Genomic DNA, 21,033 nt, shown 5'->3' with positions numbered 1-21,033 from the left:
ACACCATATAAAAACCTCAAACTAAGGGTGTTAAAATGTAGTGTGCAGAAGATGTTAATTCTTTGTAGTCACATAGGTTGTTGAATAGGATTCTTTTTTTTTTTTTTTTGGCCATGGGGCTTGAACTCTGGGCTTGGGTGCTTTCCCTGCACTCTTCAGCTCAAGGCAAGCACTCTACCGCTTGAGCTACAGCGCCACTTCTGGTTTTCAAGTGGTTTATTGGAGATAAGAGTCTCACGGACTTTCCTGGACTTTTCTGCCTGGGCTGGCTTTGAACCGCGATGCTCAGATCTCAGCCTCCTGAGTCGTTAGGATTACAGGCATGAGCCACCGCTCCAGGCCTTTAATTGGAGTCTACAAGCACATAAAGTATGAGTTGTACAGAATAAACGTAGTTAAATTTTGCCAATGTGTTAATGTAAATAATGAGGTTACTAAAATTCATCCGTTATTAAGTATCCATTAAGTGCCAATCATGTGCCTAGTATAAATGTAGGCTATTGGGGTCCATCTTGTAAAGGATCACAGAGTCAAACTGTTTTCATAGTACTGTGGACACAGTATTTTCCTTTTCCTTCTCTCAATATGGAACATACTATGGTATGTACATGACATGTACATGACATTGAAAACATTGCTTTGATGGCTACTGGTATGTATTATTTTCCTCCTACCATAAAATTACTTTTTTTTTTTTGTGGGTGGTGGGGCTTGAACTCTAGGCCTGGGGGTCCCTGTGCTCTTCAGCTCAAGGTGAGCACTCTACCTCTTGAGCCACAGTGCCACTTCCAGCTTTCTAGTAGTTTTTTGGAGATAAGAGGACTTTCCTGCCTGGACTGGCTTTGAACTGTGATCCTCAGATCTCAGCCTCCTGAGTAGCTAGGATTGTCATGGCCAGCGCCTGGCCATGAGATTCTTTATTGTCAGTCACCAGAAAAACTGGAAATGAAGCTGTGGCTCAAGTGGTTGAGAACTAACCTTGAGGAGAAAAAAAGCTCAGGAACAGGACAGACACACACACTCTTTCTCCCTCTCTTTTTCTCTCTCTCTCCCCAAAAAACATGGTTCTGTGTCTTTTTTCCCCCATCTAGGGCTTGAACAGTCTATTTCTATGGTTATTCTGTTGTGTTGGCTTTGCATGTTTTCTGTAGCAGGCAGTCCATGTTCATAGTATCTCTTAAGTTGGGGTTGCCATTGTACCTTTGGCTTCAAAAATCACAGCTGTATAATCCTTTCAGGTATTGCTTGCATTGTTTCTAGCCTTGCCATATTCTGCCTGACCTCCTAGGCTTTCCTTTGAAAACTTGATAGAGGGCTGGGAAGGTGGCTCAGTGGTAGAGCGCTTGCCTTGCATGCCTGAGGCCCTGGGTTTGATTCCTAGCACCACATAAGCAAAAGAAAAAAGCCGGAAGTGGCGCTGTGGCTCAAGTGGTAGAGCGCTAGCCTTGAGCTGAAGAGCTGAGGGACAGTGCCCAGGCCCAGAGTTCAGGCCCCACGACCGGACCCCCCCCCCCAAAAAAAAAAAAAAAAAGAATGAAAACTTGATAGAAGTTTCCATGACCCTATAACTTCAAAAATCAGTTCATCTAGATGAGGCCAAAGTCTACTATAGCCTCCTTGAACCACTCTTCCTTGTTGTCTGGACATACTAGCACTCAAGGAAATGAGTCCTTGAGTGAAAGTGCACTCAGGTTTCTGTTATTATAAAAAAGTACCAAAAATCACATAGAAAGTGGAAAGGTTTATTTTTATTTTGGTTCACAATTTTGGAGACTTCAGTTTAATAATCCATTGGCCCAGTTGCTTTTGGGCTCACCATGGCAGCCATTTGTTGCAAAACTACTTATTCATGGCCTGGGTGTTAAGGAGAAAAGAGACTCGTTCTCTTCAAGTTTCTCTACATACCAAATGTATCATTCATGCTACTAAGCCTTTAACACATGGTACTTTTAATTAGGGACATTTAAAACGCACACTATAATATATAGTAATCTCATGCTCACACACATATACACATACATAAATACACACACATACTTTTTTTTTAAGCTTGAACTTGGGATTCATATTAGCTTTTTTTTTGCTCATGGCTAGCTAGCTCTTTACCACTTGAGCCATACCTCTAACCCAGCTTTTTGTTGGTTAATTGAAGGTGGGGGTTTGCATGTACTTTTCTGCCCAGGCTGGCACTGAACCTTGATAACACCAGATCTTAGCTTCCTGAGAAACTAGGATTATAGAGGCATGAGCCTTTGGTGCCTGGTAATAATTATTTTTATTTTTTTGGTGCCAGTCTTGGGGCTTGATCTCAGGATCTGGGTATTGTCTCTGAGCTTTTTTTTCTGCTCAGGCTAGGGCTGTATCACTTGAGTACAGCTCCATTTCCAGCTTTGGACATAAGAGAGTCTCATGGATTTTCTAGCCCAGGCTGGCTTTGAACCACAATCCTCAGATTTCAGTCTCCTAAGTAGAATTAAAGTCATAGCCATCCATGTCAGTCAATTTTTATTTTTTTTTTGTCGGTCATGGGGCTTAAACTCTGGCCTGGGCACTGTCCCTCAGCTCTTCAGCTCAAGGTGAGCACTCTCCCACTTGAGCTGCAGCACCACTTCCGGTTTTCTGGTGGTTTATTGGAGATAGGAATCTCACAGTCTTTCCTCTATATTACAGTAGTCTTCTCATTTGTACATCCCCATCAACACAAATGTGGTACTGTAATATATTCATTTTGGTTTATAATTTCTTCCTCAAGCCATGTCATAAAAACTACAATTTTTCTTTCCTCAGGTAGGTCATAGAAAAACTCTTGATTTTTCTCTCATTTTCTGTCTTGGAAGTGTTCATAAAGAAATTGTTTTAAGCTAGGCACTGGTGGCTCACGCCTGTAATCCTAGCTACTCAGGAGGCTGAGATCTGAGGATCATGGTTCAAAGCCAGTCTGGGCAGGAAAGGCTGTGAGACTTTTTTTTTTTGATTGTGGGGTTTGAATTCTGGGCTTGGGGGCTATCACTCAGCTCTTTAGCTCAAGGTAAGCGCTCTACCGCTTGAGCCACAGCACCACTTCTGGTTTTCTAGTGGTTTATTGGAGATAAGAGTCTCACAGACTTTCCTGCCATGGCTGGCTTTGAACCGTGATCCTCAAATCTCAGCCTCCTGAGCAGCTAGGAGTACAGGCGTGAGCCACTGGAGCATGCTGGTGAGACTCTTATCTCCAATAAACTACCAGAAAACCAGAAGTGGTGCTATAGCTCAATTGTCTTGAGTTGAAGAGCTGAAGGACAGCTCCCAGGCCGAGTTCAAACCCCACAACTGACCAAAAAAATAAAAGTTCTATCTACCCATGTTAGTAAGTCATAAGACCATCTCCATTCCAGAATGGATCTTGTCCCATACCTTAGAAGAGGGAATGTTAAAGAATCTGAGCAGACAGGCTTTGCTGGATTTCCAAATGCAGTTTTCTGGCCTATGCAGTGAAGAATGGAGTCTCCCTAATGAACCAATTCACAGGATTCTGAGAGCCGTGTAGATGAATATGTGGGGAGGTTCCTGGAAGGTGGTACACTCATGTAACACAGAAGTTCCATTCCCATTTTCCCTTCTCTCCCCTTATGTATCTGTTCATCTGTATCCCTTTTTTTTCACCTGACACCAGGACTCAAAACTGGGTATCTTATGTTTTCTCTCATTTGTGTTCTACCACCTGAGCCATTCCTCCAGCCCCTCCATCCATTCTAATAAACGGATAACTTTTTCTTGGGTTCTGTGAGACACTCAAGCAACATTAACCAAATCTTAAGGAGAATTATAGACATTCTGAAAACTAGGTGAAAACTATTGGAGGGCTTGCAATTGGCATCCAAAGTGGGGGGAGAGGTAGTCTTGTTGATTAAGCCCCCACCTTATCAACGATGTCACTAGGTAAATAATTGGAATTGGATTGAATTAGCAAATACCACCACCATGTAGCAGAATTGGTTGCTATTTGCTACTAGAGAGAAATTCCCATAGTTGGTATCAGAAATATTCTGTGATGAGTGTGGTAAGTATATGAAAAACAGACACCTTAGTTTTCCAAGTTTCAACAAGAAATTCAGTTTCTACATATAACCAATACTTGTTACTTTCTGTTGTCCAAAAAATTAATTTTTATTAATAAATTTTTTTTTTGCTAGTCCTGGGGCTTGAACTCAGGGCCTAGGCACTGTCCCTGAGCTTCTTTTGCTCAAGACTAGCACTCTACCAATTGAGCCACAGTGCTTCTTCCAGCTTTTTCTGTATATGTGGTACTGAGGACTGGAACCCAGGGCTTTGCATGCTAGGCAAGCACTGTTATCACTAAGCCACATTCCCAGACCTCAAAAAATTAATTTTAGTAATAGTTATCCTGAGGGTTGTGTGGTAGTCTCATACTTTTGAGTTGTATTTCTGTAATGATTAGTGTTGTTGAAAATACTTCCATGAACTCTTTGGCAGTATTATCTTTTTCCTTTTTTTGAGAAGTATCTATCCTAGTCCTTTTCTCACATTTGAATTGGGCTTCCTTCTTCTCTCCTTCCCTCCCTCCCTCCCTCCCTCCCTCCCTTCCTCTTTCCCTCCTTTCCCGTCCATCCATCCGTCCGTCTGTCCGTCCGTCCGTCCGCCTGCCTGTCTGTCTGTCCTGGGGCTTGAACCCAGGTCTCAGGCATTGTCCCTGAGCTGTTTTGCTTAAGGTTAGGGTTCTACCACTTGAGCTACAGCTTCACATCCAGCTTTTTTGGTAGTTTTAGTGAAGATAAGAGTCTCAGGGACTTCTTGCCTAGGCTGGCTTCGAACTGAGATCCTTAGAGCTCAGCCTCCTAGTAGCTAGGATTACAGGTTTGAGGTAGTGGTGCCTGACTCCCAGCATCATTTATTGAAAAGACTATCCTTTGTGTCTCATTGAATGGCCTTGGCACCCTTCTCAAAAAATAATTTGAGGGGCTGGGAAGGTGGCTTAGTGGTAGAGCGCTTGCCTTGCATGCCTGAGGCCCTGGGTTTGATTCCTCAGCACCACATAAGCAAAAAAAGCCTGAAGTGGTACTGTGGCTCAAGTGGTAGAGCGCTGGCCTTGAGCTGAAGAGCTGAGGGACAGCGTCCAGGCCCAGAGTTCAGGCCCCACGACCAGACCCCCCCCAAAAAAAAAAAAAAAGAAAAAAATAATTTGATTGCTGGGTGCCTGTGGTTCATGTAATCCTAACTACTCAGAAGGCTGAGATTTGAGGATCATGGTTTGAAATCAACCCCGGCAGGAAAGTCTGTGAGACTTTTTTTGTTTTGGTCGGTAGTAGGGCTTGAACTCCGGGCCTGGACACTGTCCCTGAGCCCTTCAGCTCAATGCTAGCACTCTACCATTTGAGCCATAGCACCACTTCTGGTTTTTGGTGGCTAATTGGAGATAAGAGTCTCAGGGAGTTTCCTGCCCAGGCTGGCTTTGAACTGTGATGCTCAGATCTCAGCCTCTTAAGTAGCTAGGATTTCAGGCTTGAACCACCAGCGCCCTGCTTCCAGGATTTTTTGTAGGAACTTGTTTGTTGTTTTATGAGTGTATTGAACTCTGCCTAACATTTGTTTTTTTTGGGTCCAGTCGTGGGGCCTGAACTCTGGGCCTGGGCGCTGTCCCTCAGCTCTTCAGCTCAAGGCTAGCACTCTACCACTTGAGCCACAGCGCCACTTCTGGCTTTTTTCTTTTTGCTTATGTGGTGCTGAGGAATCGAACCCAGGGCCTCATGCATGCAAGGCAAGCGCTCTACCACTGAGCCACCTTCCCAGCCTCTGCCTAACATTTGGTAGGGAGTTTCTAGTAATCACATATTTTTTTTCCCTCCTCTTTCAAGGACACAGAGTTTTGCTATATTGTTCAAGCTAATCTCAGACTTCGTATCCTCTTGCCTTAGCCTCTGGAGTATTTGGGAGTACAGGTGTATGCCACTGTGCCTGCCAATTTGTATGTGTGTATGTTTAGAACTTACACAGCTTTCTTTAAGAGTGATTTAGTAGCCTGGTGCCGATGGCTCACACCTGTAATCCTAGCTACTCAGAGGGCTAAGATATGAAGATCACGGTTCAAAGCCAGCCTGTGCAGGAAAGTCCCTGAGACTCTTACCTTCAATTAACCACCAGAAAACCAGAAATGTGGTTCAAGTGGTAGAGCACTTGCCTTGAGCTGAAAAGCTGAGGGACAGCACCCAGGCCCAGACTTCAAGCCCCATGATCGACCCCCCCCCCAAAAAAAAAAAAAAAAAAGTGATTGAGCCAGGTACTGGTGGCTCATGCCTGTAATCCTAGCTACTCAAGAGGCTGAGATCTGAGGATCGCAGTTCAAAGCCAGCCTGTGCAGGAAAGTCCCCTAGACTCTTACCTCTAATTAGCCACCAGAAAACCAAAGGGGCCCTGTGGCTCAAGTGGTAGAGTGCTAGCCTTGAGCTGAAGAGCTCAGGGCAGTGCCCAGGCCCAGAGTTAAAGGCCTACAACTGATAAAAGAAAAAAAAAAATCTTAAAAAAAAATTCTCTTTTTTTGGTATCAGTCCTGGCACTTGAACTAGGGCCTGGATGCTGTCCTTGAGCTTTGTTGCTCAAGGCTAGTGCCCTATCACTTGAGCCAGAGCTCTCCTTCCAGTGTTTTGGTGGCTAATTGGAGGTAAGAGTCTCATAGACTTCCTTTTCCTGGCTGGCTTTGAACCTTGATCCTCAGATTTCAGCCTTCTGAAGAGGATTACAGGAGTGAGCCATCAGTGTCCAGTAATTTCAGAAATCATTTTTTAAGTTTCTTTTTTTTTTTTCTCTTTTGGTACTGGGGATTGAACCCAGGACATTGCACTTACTAGGCAAATGCTTTGCCACTGAGTTACATCTCATCACAATTTTGGAAATCTTTTAAGTCACTTCTACATTCCCTAATCTTTAGTTGTAATAGTTGACAAAATATTGGGCTATTAGGTGTGTAACTTCAGAGATTTACCTAACACTTTAGTTCTAATTTTCCTTAGTTTCTGTATTTCAATGATAGTTCAACTCTACCTTGATTTACCCACTGTGTGGTTAAAAACTGACCAAAATCTTCTAAATTATCTACTTTTTCCTTGTTTTTTTTTTTTGGGGGGGGTCCGGTCGTGGGGCCTGTACTCTGGGCCTGGGCGCTGTCCCTCAGCTCTTCAACTCAAGGCTAGTGCTCTACCACTTGAGCCACAGCGCCACTTCCGGCTTTTTTCTTTTTGTTTATGTGGTGCTGAGGAATCGAACTCAGGGCCTCAGGCATGCAAGGCAAGCGCTCTACCACTGAGCCACCTTCTCAGCCTCCCTTGTATGTTTCATTAGTTCTGTGATCTATCTCAAGCTTGGTGTTCGTAATCTATTTTTGCTTTATTCCTTTCTCTACTAGCATAATTTGCTATCTATCTCTGAAATAATTCATTGTGTAAATTTCCTACCTAGTATGAATTCAAATATGTATAATTGTATAAATAATGAATTGATGTTTTATATGTTTAGTTAGGTACTTAACATAGAATGCTGACCTTCTAGTCAGTTTACTTGTATTCCTTAAATTTGGTACTGTTTTTAACCCTTATTTGATTAAGCCCTCTTATCCATCTTTGCCTGCCTGCCTGCCTGCTTTCCTTTTCCTTCCTTCCTTCCTTCTTTCCTTTCTTTCTGCCTGAACTCTGGGCCTGGGCACCGTCCCTCAGCTCTTCAGCTCAAGGCTAGCGCTCCACCACTTGAGCCACAGCATCACTTCTGGCTTTTTTTTGCTTATGTGGTGCTGAGGAATCGAACCCAGGGCCTCATGCATGCAAGGCAAGCACTCTACCATTAAGCCACCTTCTCAGCCCCATCTTTGCTTTTCTTTTTGAGTGTTGACCTTCTGCTTTATAGAACAGTGTTAAAACTTGAGTTAAAGCTTTTTGAGACACTGATAGGTGGTGCTGGGAAGAAGATGCTCATTTAATCAAATAAGTTGCAAATTCCATGACTCTTAGTTTCATAGTGCTTTTTTGTATATTGAAGAACCTGAGCCTGGTGCTGGTGGCTCATGCCTATAATTCTAGCCACTCAAGAGACTGAGATATGAGGACTAAAGCCAGACTCGGCAGGAAAGTCTTTTCTCCATTTAGCCACCAAAAGTCTGGAAGTGGCACTATGACTGAAAATGTTAGAGTGTTAAACCTGAGCCTAAAAACTCAGGGATAGTGCCCTGGCCCTGAATTCAAGCCCCACAACTGACCAAAAAAGAATGTGAAAGATTCAGTTCTTTTTCCTTCCCTCCCTCTCTCCCCCCTCCCCCTTCCTTCCCTCCCTCCCTCCCTCCCTCCCTCCCTCCCTCCCTCCCTTCCTTCCTTCCTTCCTTCCTTCTTTCCTTTTCTTTCTTTTCTTCCTTTCTCTTGTGATGGTTATGGGGCTTGGAATCAAGGCCAGGGTATTGTCCCTGAACTTTGTGCTCAAGCCTAGAACTCTACCACTTGAGCCACAGCTCCATCTTTGGCTTTTTTTGCTTTTCAAAAATTAAAGATAGGGGCTGGAAATGTAGCTCATTAGTAGAGTGCTTGTCTTCAGCAAAAGAAGTTCAGGAACAGTACCCAGACCCTGAGTTCAATTGCCAGGACTGGCAAAATAGATAAATAAATAAAAATAAAGAATATCTTAAAAAGATGAAGACAGATGTCCCACAGACTTTTTGTCCCTGGTTCCTTTGAACTTCAATCAGCCTTTTTTTGTTTTTTGGCTAGTCCTCAGGCTTGAACTTAGGGCCCAGGTAGTATCCCTGAGCTGCTTTTGCTCAATACAAACTGTCTACCTCTTGAGCCATAGCACCACTTCTGACTTTTTCTGTTCATGTAGTACTGGGGAATTGAACACAGGGCTTCGTGCATCCTAGGCAAGCACTCTACCACTAAGCCACATTCCCAGCCCAAGATCTCAGCCTTTAGAGTAGATAGGATGATAGGCATGAGCCATCAGTGCCCAGCTCCCAAATAACCTTTTAGAAGCTTTTCAATATTATTGCTAATTACTATTATTTAATGACTCATCTTTTTCTTTCTATTCTTTTCTTTAGAAGTCACTCCAAAAGCAGAAACTGTGGCACACTTCTGCTTAGAAATGTATGGTTTCTGCTGCCAAAATATAAATTTAGCTCACATTTATATGTTATTTTATTTTATTTTTTGTTGGCTGTGGGGCTTGAACTCTGGGCCTGGGCGCTGTCCCTCAGCTCTTCAGCTCAAGGCGAGCACTCTACCACTTGAACCACAGAGCCACTTCCAGTTTTCTGAGTGGTTTGATTGGAGATAAAGTCTCACGGCCTTTCCTGCCTGGTCTGGCTTTGAACTGTGATCCTCAGATCTCAGCCTCCTGAGTAGCTAGGATTACAGGTGTGAGCCACCATACCCTGCCTATATATGTTATTGAGTGGTCCTGAAATACCACTCAGAATTTTCTTTTCTTCTTTTTCCCTTCCCCTTCCCCTTCCCTTTCCCCTTCCCCCTTTCCCTTCCCTTTCCCTTTGCCCTTTCCCCTTTCCCTTTCCCTTTCCCTTCCTCCCCCTCTCCCCCCAGTCTTTTTTTCTTTTTTTTTTTTGGGGGGGGTCCGTTTGTGGGGCCTGAACTCTGGACCTGGGTGCTGTCCTCAGCTCTTCAGCTCAAGGCTAGCGCTCTACCACTTGAGCCACAGCACCACTTCCTGGTTTTTCTTTTTTGCTTATGTGGTGCTGAGGAATCGAACCCAGGGCCTCAGGCATGCAAGGCAAGCGCTCTACCACTGAGCCACCTTCCCAGCCCCCCAGTCTTTCTTTTTATCTTTATCTTTTTCTTTTTTGCTAGTCCTGGAGCTTGAACTTTATTAAAGCCTGGGCACTGTTTCTAAGCTTCTTTTGCTCAAGGTTGGCCTTTTCTTTTTATGTGGCACTGAGGAATCCAACCCAAGGCTTCATGCATGCTAGGCAACCACTAAGCCATATTTCCAGCCCCATCACTCAGAATTTTCTATGAACACATTTTGTTCATATCCATTATCTATTAGAACTTTTCTTCCTTTTTCTGTCTCTTTTGTCCTTTGAATTCAGCACTCTGATTTTCTGATTCATAGTTATAATCTCTTTTAAAAATACTAATAGTTTTTCTAAAAATGTTCATTCTTGTTTCTTTTTTTTTGTTTCCTGTGTTTCTTATTTGTTTATTTCTTATGGATTCTCCTGCTTGGGATGACTTCAAACCTAGCAATCCTCAGATCTTAGCCTGCTGATTAGCTAGGATTGCAAGTGTGAGCCCCTGGTACTTCACTGCTTTACTTATTTTTTCAGAGCAGGCCTATGTTTGCTTGGGCCAGCCTTCAACTGTGATTATTTTTTCTATGGCTTTCAGTAGCTGGAATTGCAGGCATGATCTATTGCTCTGTTTGTTGGTTTAGATGAAGTCTTGCTAATTTTATTTATTTTTGGGTGAGTCCTGGGGCTTGAACTCAGGGCCTGGGCCTTGAGCTTCTTTTGGTCAGGGCTAGCACTCTGCCACTTGGGACAACAGCACCACTTCTAGCTTGTTCTGTTCATGTGGTACTGAGGAATCAAACCAGGTTTCATGCATGCTCAGCATGCATGAAACCACTAAACCATGTTCCCAGCCTGAAGTCTTGCTGATTTTTTTGTTCAGGCTGTTCTTGGAATGCAAACTTACTGATGTTCACTTCCCACCCCATGGGTAACTGGGATTACTGGTATAAGCCACTGTGCATGGCTGTAGAATAGTACATTTATTACAATAATCACTAAATCTGTGTTGAAATATTTCTACTCAAAGCCCATGTTTATATTAGGGTTTCCTCTTTGAACATGTACCTTCTGTGGGTTTTAACCAGTACTTGATACATTGGTTTTGAACTTCTGTATACTTCAGAAGTGGGATAAACTTATTTGCATTGTTTTCGTATTTAGAGAACGGAGTTTGAAGTAGGTTGGGGTATATATAGGTACTATTTAGTAAGAGATCCGTATGGGTAAGATCTTAAGTTTGGATTTCTATGTGTTTCTTTATAGCACATATAGGTTGGAATTCTTCTCTGCTCTATTTTTATTTTCCTTATTTTTTATTTTGTCAGTTGTGGGGCTTGAACTGAGGACTTGGACACTGTCCCTGAGCCTCTTTGTGCTCAAAGCTAGTGTTTACCATTTCAGCCACAGTGCCACTTCTAGTTTTTGAGTGGTTAATTGGAGATAAGAGTCTCATGGGGACTTTTCTGCCCTTGTTGGCTTTGAAAAGGGATCCGCAGATCTGAGCCTCCTGAGTAGCTAGGATTATAGGTGTGAGCTACCAGGTGGCTTAGTTGAAATTGTTATAGGTAATAATACAGAGCAACAATGTCTAAAGATTCTTTGCTTTGATACCTTATTACCATAAGTACATTGGAATTCCCTCAATGAGTATTTGGTATTATTTACTTATTTTTTTTAAACTGATAAAAATTATGAATATTATCTGCTTAAAAACTTCAGTCTTGAGAACAAAATTTAAGTGATTAAAAACTTCTTCTTACAATTAAAAAAGCTTTTGCATTTTAAATACCAGATTTTCTTTTCTTTTTTTTTTTTTTTAACCAAATAGTTTGCTTGCCTAAACTGGATTTGGAGCTTTTCAAACTTCTGAAGATCTGCCATTTTACATTACAATTGGAAAGAACCAAGTTTTCAAATAATGGAAGAGTCCAAGACCTCTAAAAATGAAAATCATGAACCAAAGAAGAATGTTATTTGTGAAGAAAGCAAAACAGTTAAAGTTATAACTAATCAAACTTTGAAAGGTAGAAATGATAAATCTATAAAAGAAATTGGGACCAGTTCTCCAAACAGGAATAGTAATAAAAAAACTAAGCAAAATGATATTTGTATAGAAAAAACAGATATTAAATCATGTAAAATAAATGCTACCAATGTTTCAAGCCCTAAAGATTTGGGATTAGTCCTTCGAGATCAAAGTCATTGTAAAGCAAAAAAATTACCAAATTCACCCGTAAAAGCCGAGAAGTCATCCATTTCACAGGCAAAATTAGAAAAGGTATCCACTTTACAGACAAAAGCAGAAAAATTACCAAAGTCACCTAATTTACCAGTGAAGGCAGAAAAAGCACTCTGTTCACCTGTAGCAACAGTAGCAGCAAAGGCACTTAGTTCACAGAAGAAAGAAGAAAAAGCACCCACTTCTCAGATGAAATCGGAGAAAGTGTTCAGTTCACCAGCAGAACCAGAAAAGGTATCCAGTTTACTATTGAAAGAAAACATAAAGCAGGCAGAATTACAGCAGGTTGGAAAAAAAGTTCCAAGTTCTTTTACTCCTGTGGACAAAGTAAATACTGAAGTTGTACAGGGCGAAAAATCTCTGGATACTGTGCTACAATCTCAGAAGCTGCAAACACGGACAGATAATACTGGTGATTCTGATGATAGTACTTCAGGAATGGAAGACATATCAGATGATTTGAGTAAGTATAAATACATAAGTCAAAATTTTGGGGAGGGATTTTTTTGTTGTTGTTTGAACTTCACTTTGATCAGTTTGCTTGCTCAGGTGCTGCACTTGAGCTACACCTCCAGCCTGGCTTTTTGCTGGTTATTTTGGAGATGGACTATTTATTGTGGACTTTTGTGCCCTGGCTGGCTTTAAACCTCAGTCTTGTACATATCAGCCTCCTGAGTAGGATTGTAAGTGTCTGTCTCAGCTGTTGGCCTTGTATTAATTATCTTAGGTTGTCCTTAGCTTAGCTACTTTAATTACAAAAAGAATATTAGCATTATGGTTCTTAAAGATTAAAAAACACCTTTTAAATTTATTATAGGAGATGAAAAGGCTGTACATATAAGTTTATTGAGTCAGTTAACTAGATGTGTACAAATATACACTATTTTGTAATGCTAGGGATTGAGCTTAGAGTCTCATGCATGCTACATAAGTGCTCTACCCTTGAGCTATACCCCAAGTCCCACACAATCTTTTAAGTGGTTTTGTGCTGTACTGTTGAGCTATACCCCAAGTCCCACACAATCTTTTAAGTGGTTTTGATAATATGTTGCTCATTTATTCACCAAATATATGTAAGTATTAGATTCTTATTACATGCCAATCATGTATTTACAGTGGGAAATGGAAAAAAAAATACAGCCTTAGCCCTCAAGAAAGCTTCCATTCTGATAGTGTGCTATACAGATAAGTACAGTTGATTTTCAGTATCAAAAACTTAATAGTTGAGAAAGTACATGATATAAATGTAAGATGTAAATTTTGGCTTAAGAAAATATCTGAGCTGGGTGCCAGTGGCTCACACCTGTAATCCTAGCAACTCAGGAGATATGAGGATTATGGTGCAAAGCCAGCCCTGGCAGGAAAGTCTGTGAGACTCTTATCTCCAATTAACCACCAGAACCAGAAGTGACACTGTGGCTCAAGTGGTAGGGCGCTAGCCTTGAGCTGAAGAACTCAGGGACGGCTCCCAAGGCTCAAAGTTCAAGCTGCACAACCACCCCCCCCCCCCCAAAAAAAAAAATACCAGATAATTTAATGGTTAGACTACAAGTAGGAATGAGACTGAATATTGACTAGAGATTTAGGGAGAGAGAGTGGTGAGATGCAGCTAAAAGGTCACTTTTGGAGAATGATGGGCCATGTAAACCATGACAGAGTTAGAACTGTATCATAAGTGTTTTGAGAAACCATGAAAAGATTTGCCTTTTTTTCTTTTTTAGCAGTAGTGGTGTTTGAACTCAGGTCCTTGTGCTTGCTAGGCAGGTACTCTATTGCTTGAGCACACAATAGCCCTTTTGGCTCTAGTTATTTTTCAGGTAGGGTTTCATTTTTCCTGCCTGGGAGGGCCTAGACTTCTACCCTCTGCTTTACATCTCCTTCACAATTTGATTTACAGCCATGTACCACTGTGCCCAGCCTCCCCTCTCTTCCCCTCCCTCCCCTCCCTTCTTTTGTTGGTTGTGGGGCTTGAACTCAGGGCCTGGGTGCTCGCTGTCCCTGAGCCTCTCTGGGCTCAAAGCTAGCACTTTACCCTTGAGCCACAGCACCACTTCTGGTTTTTGAGTTGTTAATTGGTGATAAGAGTCTTATGGGGGCCAGGGGCTGGTGGCTCACACCTGTAATCCTAGCTACTCAGGAGGCTGAGATATGAGGATCGTGGTTCAAAGCCAGCCTAGGCAAGGAAAGTCTGTGAGACTCTTAACAACCAGAAAACCGGAAGTGGTGCTGTGGCTCAAGTGGTAGAGAGCTAGCCTTGAGCTGAAGAGTGCAGGGACAGTGCCCAAGCCCAGAGTTCAAGCCCCACAACCCACTGAAAAAAAAAAAAAAAGTCTTATGGGAACTTTACTTTTTTCTTTTTTTTTTGCCAGTCCTGGGGCTTGAACTCAGGGCCTGGTCACTGTCCATGAACTTTTTTTTGCTCAAGGCTAGCACTGTACCACCTGAGCCACAGTACCACGTGTGACTTTTTCAGTTTATGTGGTACTGAGGAATTGAACCGAGGGCTTCATGCATGCTAGGCAAGCACTCTAACACTAAGCCATATTCCCAGCCCATCACGGAGACTTTTCTGCCTGGGTTGGCTTCGAACTGTGATTCTCAGATCTCAGCTTCCTAGTAGCTAGAATTACAGATGTGAGCCACCAGTGTCTTGACGTTAGGGCTTGTCTTTTAAAGTGTGATTTTTTTCTTTCTTTTTTTTTGTTGGTCATGGGGCCTGGACTCTGGGCCTGGACACTGTCCCTCAGCTCTTCAGCTCAAGGCTAGCACTCTACCACTTGAGCCACAGTGCCAATTCTGGCTTTTTCTGTTTATGTGGTGCTAAGGAATTGAACCCAGGGGCCTCATGCATGCAAGGCAAGCACTACCACTGAGCCACCTTCCCAGCCCTTAAGTGTAATTTTTCTTACCTATGCTTAACATGTAGCTAAGATTATAGATGTGAACCATCCTGCCTGTCAGTTGTTGAAGTTTTAAGCTCTTCAGATTTCCCTTTTCTCTTTAATTAAAAAAAAATTATGTTTTTGGCTATTATACTACAGATTCTTTGAGAGGCTCAACATTAGAAGCAAAAATTGGTTAAGACAGATAATTTTTTTGTGAATGGTGTACAATTCATTTTATTCTGAGATCCTGACTTTACTTTTCATTAATTGTTAGGAATATTGTCCAAGGCATGTGCTGGTGACTAATACCTGTAATCCTAGATTTTCAGGAGGCTTTGATCTGAGGATCATGGTTCAAACCCAGCCTGGGCAGCAAAGTCCATGAGATTTTTTTGTTTTTGTTTTGGTCAGTCTAGGGCTTGAACTCTGGGCCTGAACACTGTCCCTCAGCTCTTCAGCTCAAGGCTAGTGCTTTACCACTTGACACTGTGCCACTTCTGGTTTTCTGAGTGGTTTATTGGGCATAAGAGTCTCAGGGCCTTTCCTGCCTGGGCTGGCTTTGAACTGTGATCCTCAGATCTCATCCTCTTGAGTAGCTAGGATTACAGGCTTGAGACACTGGCACCCAGCTCATGAGATTCTTACTTCCAGTAGATTACCAAAAAAGCTGGAAGTGGAGCTGTGCCTTAAGTTGTAGAATGCTAGTCTTGAGCAAGAGGAGCTCAGGAATAGCACCTTAGGCCAAGTTCAAAACTCAGGACTGGCTTTAAAAAAAAAAAAAAGAAATATTGTCCATATGGGCTGTGGGTGTATCCCAAATGGTATGAGGCCTTGAATTTAAAACTCCAGAATCACCAAAACAACTCAAAAATTTGTCCACGCAGCCTACTGCTGCATGGTAGGTACATATTGCTCAAAACTGGAAATGTAAGCATGCAAACAATCTGTCATCAAGAAATTGCAATTTAGTGCTGGGAAGTTGGCTCAGTGGTAGAGTGCTTGCTTTGCATGCATGAGGCCCTGGGTTCGATTCCTCAGCACCACATAAGCAAAAAACACTGGAAGTGGTTCTGTGGCTCAAGTGGTAGAGTGCTAACCTTGAGCTAAAGAGCTGAGGAACAGCACCCAGGCCCAGAGTTCAGGCCCTACGACCAACAACAACAACAAAAAAGAAATTGCAATTTAATTAGAAGGCCAAGGAGTAAAGGGAACATGTTAATGTGGTAGTTAGATATATGAATTTAATGTACAGAGAAGAGGAGTCCAGTGTGATTATGGTTTATAGCACGTGTGAGCACACATACATTATTACTAATTTTTTGGTTGTGGGCTTGAACTCTGAGACTGGATGCTGTCCCTGAGCTCATTTGCTCAAGACTCTACCACTTTGAGTTACAGGGCCACTTCTGGTTTTCTGGTGATTAATTGAAAGTAAGAGTCTTAGGGACTTTCCTGCCCGGGCTGCCTTTGAAATGTGATCCTCAGATCTCAGCTTCCTGAGTACCTAGGATTACAAGAGTGAGCCACCAGTGCCTGCCTCTATAGTACATATATCCTAACACACACAACTTTTTTTTTTAACCATTCATCTCATTTAATTACCTGTTAAATGCATTGAGGAAACTGAGAACATCAAGCCCCAGAGCAGCAATACTGTGAAATTTGAGCTTAAGTTCCCTCTGTGACAAATTCATGCACACATATCCACACACACCATTTTTGACTCAGGCAGAAATACACATGCATGCACAGGTAGCAAAGAGCCATAGTGTAGGATGGAAAAAGGAGGAGCTGGTCAGATCCCTTCTGTTGCAGCCTAATGAGTTAAAATTTAAACAAAGGCTTAGACACTTAGACAAGAAGTTGCATAGATGAAGAGGGAAAGATGCAGGGGAAGTCTCAGGAGAGCAGCCTTTGATGGAAATGTCTTTATCAGGAACTTAAATGGAAAGAGGTCTTTTGACTGGCGACAAACTAAGGTAGAAGGAATGCGCAGCAGCATTATTTCTGGATCTTGTACCCTCCTCCAAGGTAGAGGGAAACCACAAACATCTACCCTCTAGTACTGCTCTTGCCACTCTTAAAGACTTTTCCCAGTATTCAGAAGGAATGACACACACAGTTAGGTTCAGCATAGGCCAAAATTAGGTCCATCACAGAAAGGTTCAGTAACTCTACTTGGTGGAACCAAAGCCAGAGAAAGCCCATCATAGCTGCTGATTTCATCCTCCTCCTCAAATGTCAGGTACACTTCCCTCCTTTTTTCTTCTGCTTCTCTTTCTTGTATGCTTTAGCCTTTTCTTCCTCTTAGTTCCTTCATCCTTTTCTCAAAATCATAATCCTTCTGCTTCTCTTCCATCTTCTTTTTTTTTTTTGTCGCTCAGCTCTTCAGCTCAAGGTTAGTGCTCTACCACTTGAGCCATAGCACTACTTCCCCTTTTTTGGGGGTTAATTGGAGATAAGAGTCTCATGGACTTTCCTGCCCAGGCTGGCTTTGAATCTCAATCCTCAGATCTCAGCCTCCTGAGTACCTAGGATTACAGGTGTGAACCACCAGCATCCAGCTTCCATTATCTTCTTATTGATCTCAAAGTGGTTCTTCACCTAATCCAGGGTAGAACATTTCACATGCATGGACATGCCCAGATTTTGATGATATTTCTTTCCATTAATATGATCCAGAAAGTTGATGGAGTCAACAACACATAGTCTTGAACATTGAAGTAATATCCTCCCATCTATGGAGTTGTCTTGGTAATGATAATTGTCTTCCCAAGCTTAGAATCCAAGTCCACTTTGTAGTCCCTGTGTTGCAAAAGCTCCTGCTTGAGCTGAGCGCCGGTGGCTCACACCTGTAATCCTAGCTACTCAGGAGGCTGAGATCTGAGGATCATGGTTCAAAGCCAGCCTGGGCAGGAAAGTCCATGAGACTCTTACCTCTAATAAACCACTAGAAAACCAGAAGTGGCGCTGTGGCTCAAGTGGTAGAGCACTCGCCTTGAGCTGAAGAGCGCAGGGACAGCACCTAAGCTCAGAGTTCAAGCCCCACGAACCGACCAAAAAAAAAAAAAACAACACAAAAATCTCCTGTTTGAATGGTGGACTCGCTTTCTATCCTTGTTTTCTCTCTCTTTTATGAATCTCTTCTCAGTGAGTTACTACTATTGGCATATATCCTCAATTTCCCTTTGTGAATTTTGGTACCATGTATTTCTCTATATTTTATATAAATACAACTGCTTATTCAATTCATGCAGATATAAGGAAATAATACTTTCCTGTATAAATTGTGTATAAATCTGTCTATAAATTGAATGTCTGTTTTTCATTAATTAAAAAATTACAATTTCTCATAACTGATTGCTCCTTTTTGTAGGTAAAATGAAGATTGATGAAGCTAATAAAGAAAATTCTTCAGAGATGGACTATTTAGAAAATGCTACTGTGATAGATGAATCTACATTGACACCTGAGCAGAGGCTAGGCTTGAAACAAGCTGAAGAACGCCTAGAAAGAGATCACATCTTTCGACTTGAAAAAGTATGGTGTTGTTTCATACTTTTATTTCTTAAGTATAAGCTCTTTCTATATAATTTTTTCATTGATAACACAGAGGTAGTACTCAATCTTTTTGATCTCTCTTTTTGATTCCTTCCCTTTCTTTGTTCAGCAAATATTCATATTGAAGTAGCCAGTATACTATCTACCCAGTTCTTTTTTTCTTTATTTCTCTTCTCTCTCTTTCCTTCCTTCCTTCCTTCCTTCCTTCTTTCTTTCTTTCTTCTTTCTCTCTCTCTCCTTCCCTCCCTCCCTTCCTCTCCCCCCCTCCCTCCCTCCTTCTCTCTCTCTTTCTCCTTCCTTCCTTCCTTCCTTCCTTCCTTCCTTCCTTCCTTCCTTCCTCCCTTCCTTCCTTCCTTCCTTCCTTCCTTCCTTCCTCTTCCCTTCCCTTCCTTCCTTCCTTCCTTCCTTCCCTCCCTCCCTCCCTCCCTCCCTCCCTCCCTCTCTCTCTCTTTCTTTCTTTCTTTCTTTCTTTCTTTCTTTCTTTCTTTCTTTCTTTCTTTCTTTCTTTCTTTCTTTCTTTCTTTCTTTCTTTCTTTCTTTCTTTCTTTCTTTCTTTCTTTCTTTCTTTCTTTCTTTCTTTCTTGTTGGTCATGGGGCCTGAAATCTGGGCCTGGGTGCTGTCCCACTTGAGCCACAGCGCCACTTCCAGCTTTTTCTGCTTATGTGGTACTGAGGAATTGAACCCAGGGCCCCATGCATGCAAGGCAAGCACTCTACCACTGAGCCACCTTCCCAGCCCCTGTGATAAATTTCTGACAAAGCAACTTAAAGGGAAGAATTATTAGTCTTGGTTTATGTTTTCATAGGTTTTAGTCTGTTTTTGTGAGGCAGGTGTAGTGGAACAGAGAAGCTTACCAGATCATGGAGGTCAGGAAGTAAAGGGAGAGAATGCCTGCCTTCTCCTTTCTCTTTTCTCCCCTTCAGGTGCTAAGTCTGTGCAAAAGTGCCTCTTACATTCAGGGTGGGTATTGTCCCCTTTAAGTGAATCCTCTTCAGAAATGCCCTCACAAACACACTCAGACGTGAAGTGCTTTATTAATCTAGTTGCTTTTTTTAAAATTTCTTTTGGGTCCAGTTGTGGGGCCTGAAGGCTGGGCCTGGGTGCTGTCCCTCAGCTCTTCAGCTCAAGGCTAGCACTCTACCACTTGAGCCACAGTGCCACTTCCGGCTTTTTTCTTTTTGCTTATTATGTGGTGCTGAGGAATTGAACCCAGGGCCTCAGGCATGCAAGGCAAGCACTCTACCACTGAGCCACCTTCCCAGCCCCTCTAGTTGCTTTTCAGTCTAACAAGTTGACAGTTTGAAATACCCATCACAACTGCACTTCTTGTCAGCTTGACACCTAAACATATCCTAAACCATAACATGTATTTTTCTGAATATTCAGTGCATTTTCTGTTTTTGTCTTGGTTTTGTTTGTTTATTTATTTCAGTTCTGGGGATTGAACCCAGGGCCTTAAGCATGGTCAGCAAATGCTTACTTCTTGGATACCTTATTGTACAATCTTTAGAGGTACGGTGTTGGTTTCAGAGTCAGATATAATGTGAATTTAAATTCAGCATCTCTCACTCAGTACTGCTCTTACCCTTGTGAAAGTTCCCATTCTGTGAGCTTTTGTTTTTGTTTTAGAAAATGAAAGTAATAGGGTTGGGAATATGGTTTAGTGGTAATATGCTTGCCTAGCATGCATGAAACCCTGGGTTTGATCACATACACAGAAAAAGCCAGAAGTGGTTCTGTTGTTCAAGTGGTAGAGTGCTGCCTTGAGTAAAAATGAAGCTCAAGGACAGTGCCCAGGCCCTGAGTTCAAGCCCCAGGACTGCCTCCCTTCCAAAGAAGGAAATATTAATCTTAGTGGATTATTTGAGAAATTAAAATGACAGCTTGCTTTTTTAAAATTTTTTTTGCTTTTGAAACACTTAACATACATAGTGCCTGTCAAGCAGTGGGCCTCAGTAGTTATTTAGTATCATTTTATAAAATAATGAGTAAAGCCGGGCGCTGGTGGCTCACGCCTGTAATCCTAGCTACTCAGGAGGCTGAGATCTGAGGATCGCGGTTCAAAGCCAGCCAGGGCAGGAGAGACCGTGAGACTCCTATCTCCAATAAACCACCAGAAAACCGGAAGTGGCGCTGTAGCTCAAGTGGTAGAGCGCTCGCCTTGAGCTGAAGGGCTGAGGGACAGCGCCCAGGCCCAGAGTTCAAGCCCCACGACCGACAAAAAAAAAAAATAATAATGAGTAAAGTACCTATGTGAATCTTGTGATAATTTGTGCCATAATTTTTTCTTTCTTTTTTTTTTTTTTTTTTGGTTGGTCGTGGGGCTTGAACTCTGGGCCTGGGTGCTGTCCCTCAGCGCTTCAGCTCAAGGCGAGCGCTCTACCACTTGAGCCACAGCGCCACTTCCGGTTTTCTGGTGGTTTATTGGAGATAGGAGTCTCACGGTCTCTCCTGCCTGGGCTGGCTTTGAACCGCGATCCTCAGATCTCAGCCTCCTGAGTAGCTAGGATTACAGGCGTGAGCCACCAGCGCCTGGCACCATAATTTTTTCTTTCTGAGTAATTACCCC

The 21,033-nt window shown here is 42.4% G+C and overlaps 1 protein-coding gene and 1 pseudogene across 6 annotated transcripts in view; one reads left to right on the top strand and one right to left on the bottom strand.

Moving 5' to 3' along the window:
- Tut4 (terminal uridylyl transferase 4) overlaps positions 1-21,033 on the top strand; it is a 112,328-nt gene that overhangs the window by 7,090 nt on the left and 84,205 nt on the right. For all 6 annotated transcript variants that reach the window (XM_042679259.1, XM_042679252.1, XM_042679245.1 and 3 more), the window contains exons 2-3: positions 11,607-12,480; positions 18,279-18,442. In XM_042679259.1, coding sequence (XP_042535193.1) covers positions 11,697-12,480; positions 18,279-18,442 — 948 coding nt within the window. In that variant the 5' untranslated portion in view covers positions 11,607-11,696. The remainder of the gene's footprint in view (positions 1-11,606; positions 12,481-18,278; positions 18,443-21,033) is intronic.
- LOC122108326 lies at positions 17,068-18,073 on the bottom strand (annotated as a pseudogene).

The sequence above is a fragment of the Dipodomys spectabilis genome, unplaced genomic scaffold (genome assembly GCF_019054845.1).
Source record: "Dipodomys spectabilis isolate Male_0828 unplaced genomic scaffold, ASM1905484v1 ptg000002l, whole genome shotgun sequence".
NCBI classification, from domain to species: Eukaryota; Metazoa; Chordata; class Mammalia; order Rodentia; family Heteromyidae; genus Dipodomys; species Dipodomys spectabilis.
This window is presented reverse-complemented; position numbering and strand designations above follow the sequence as displayed.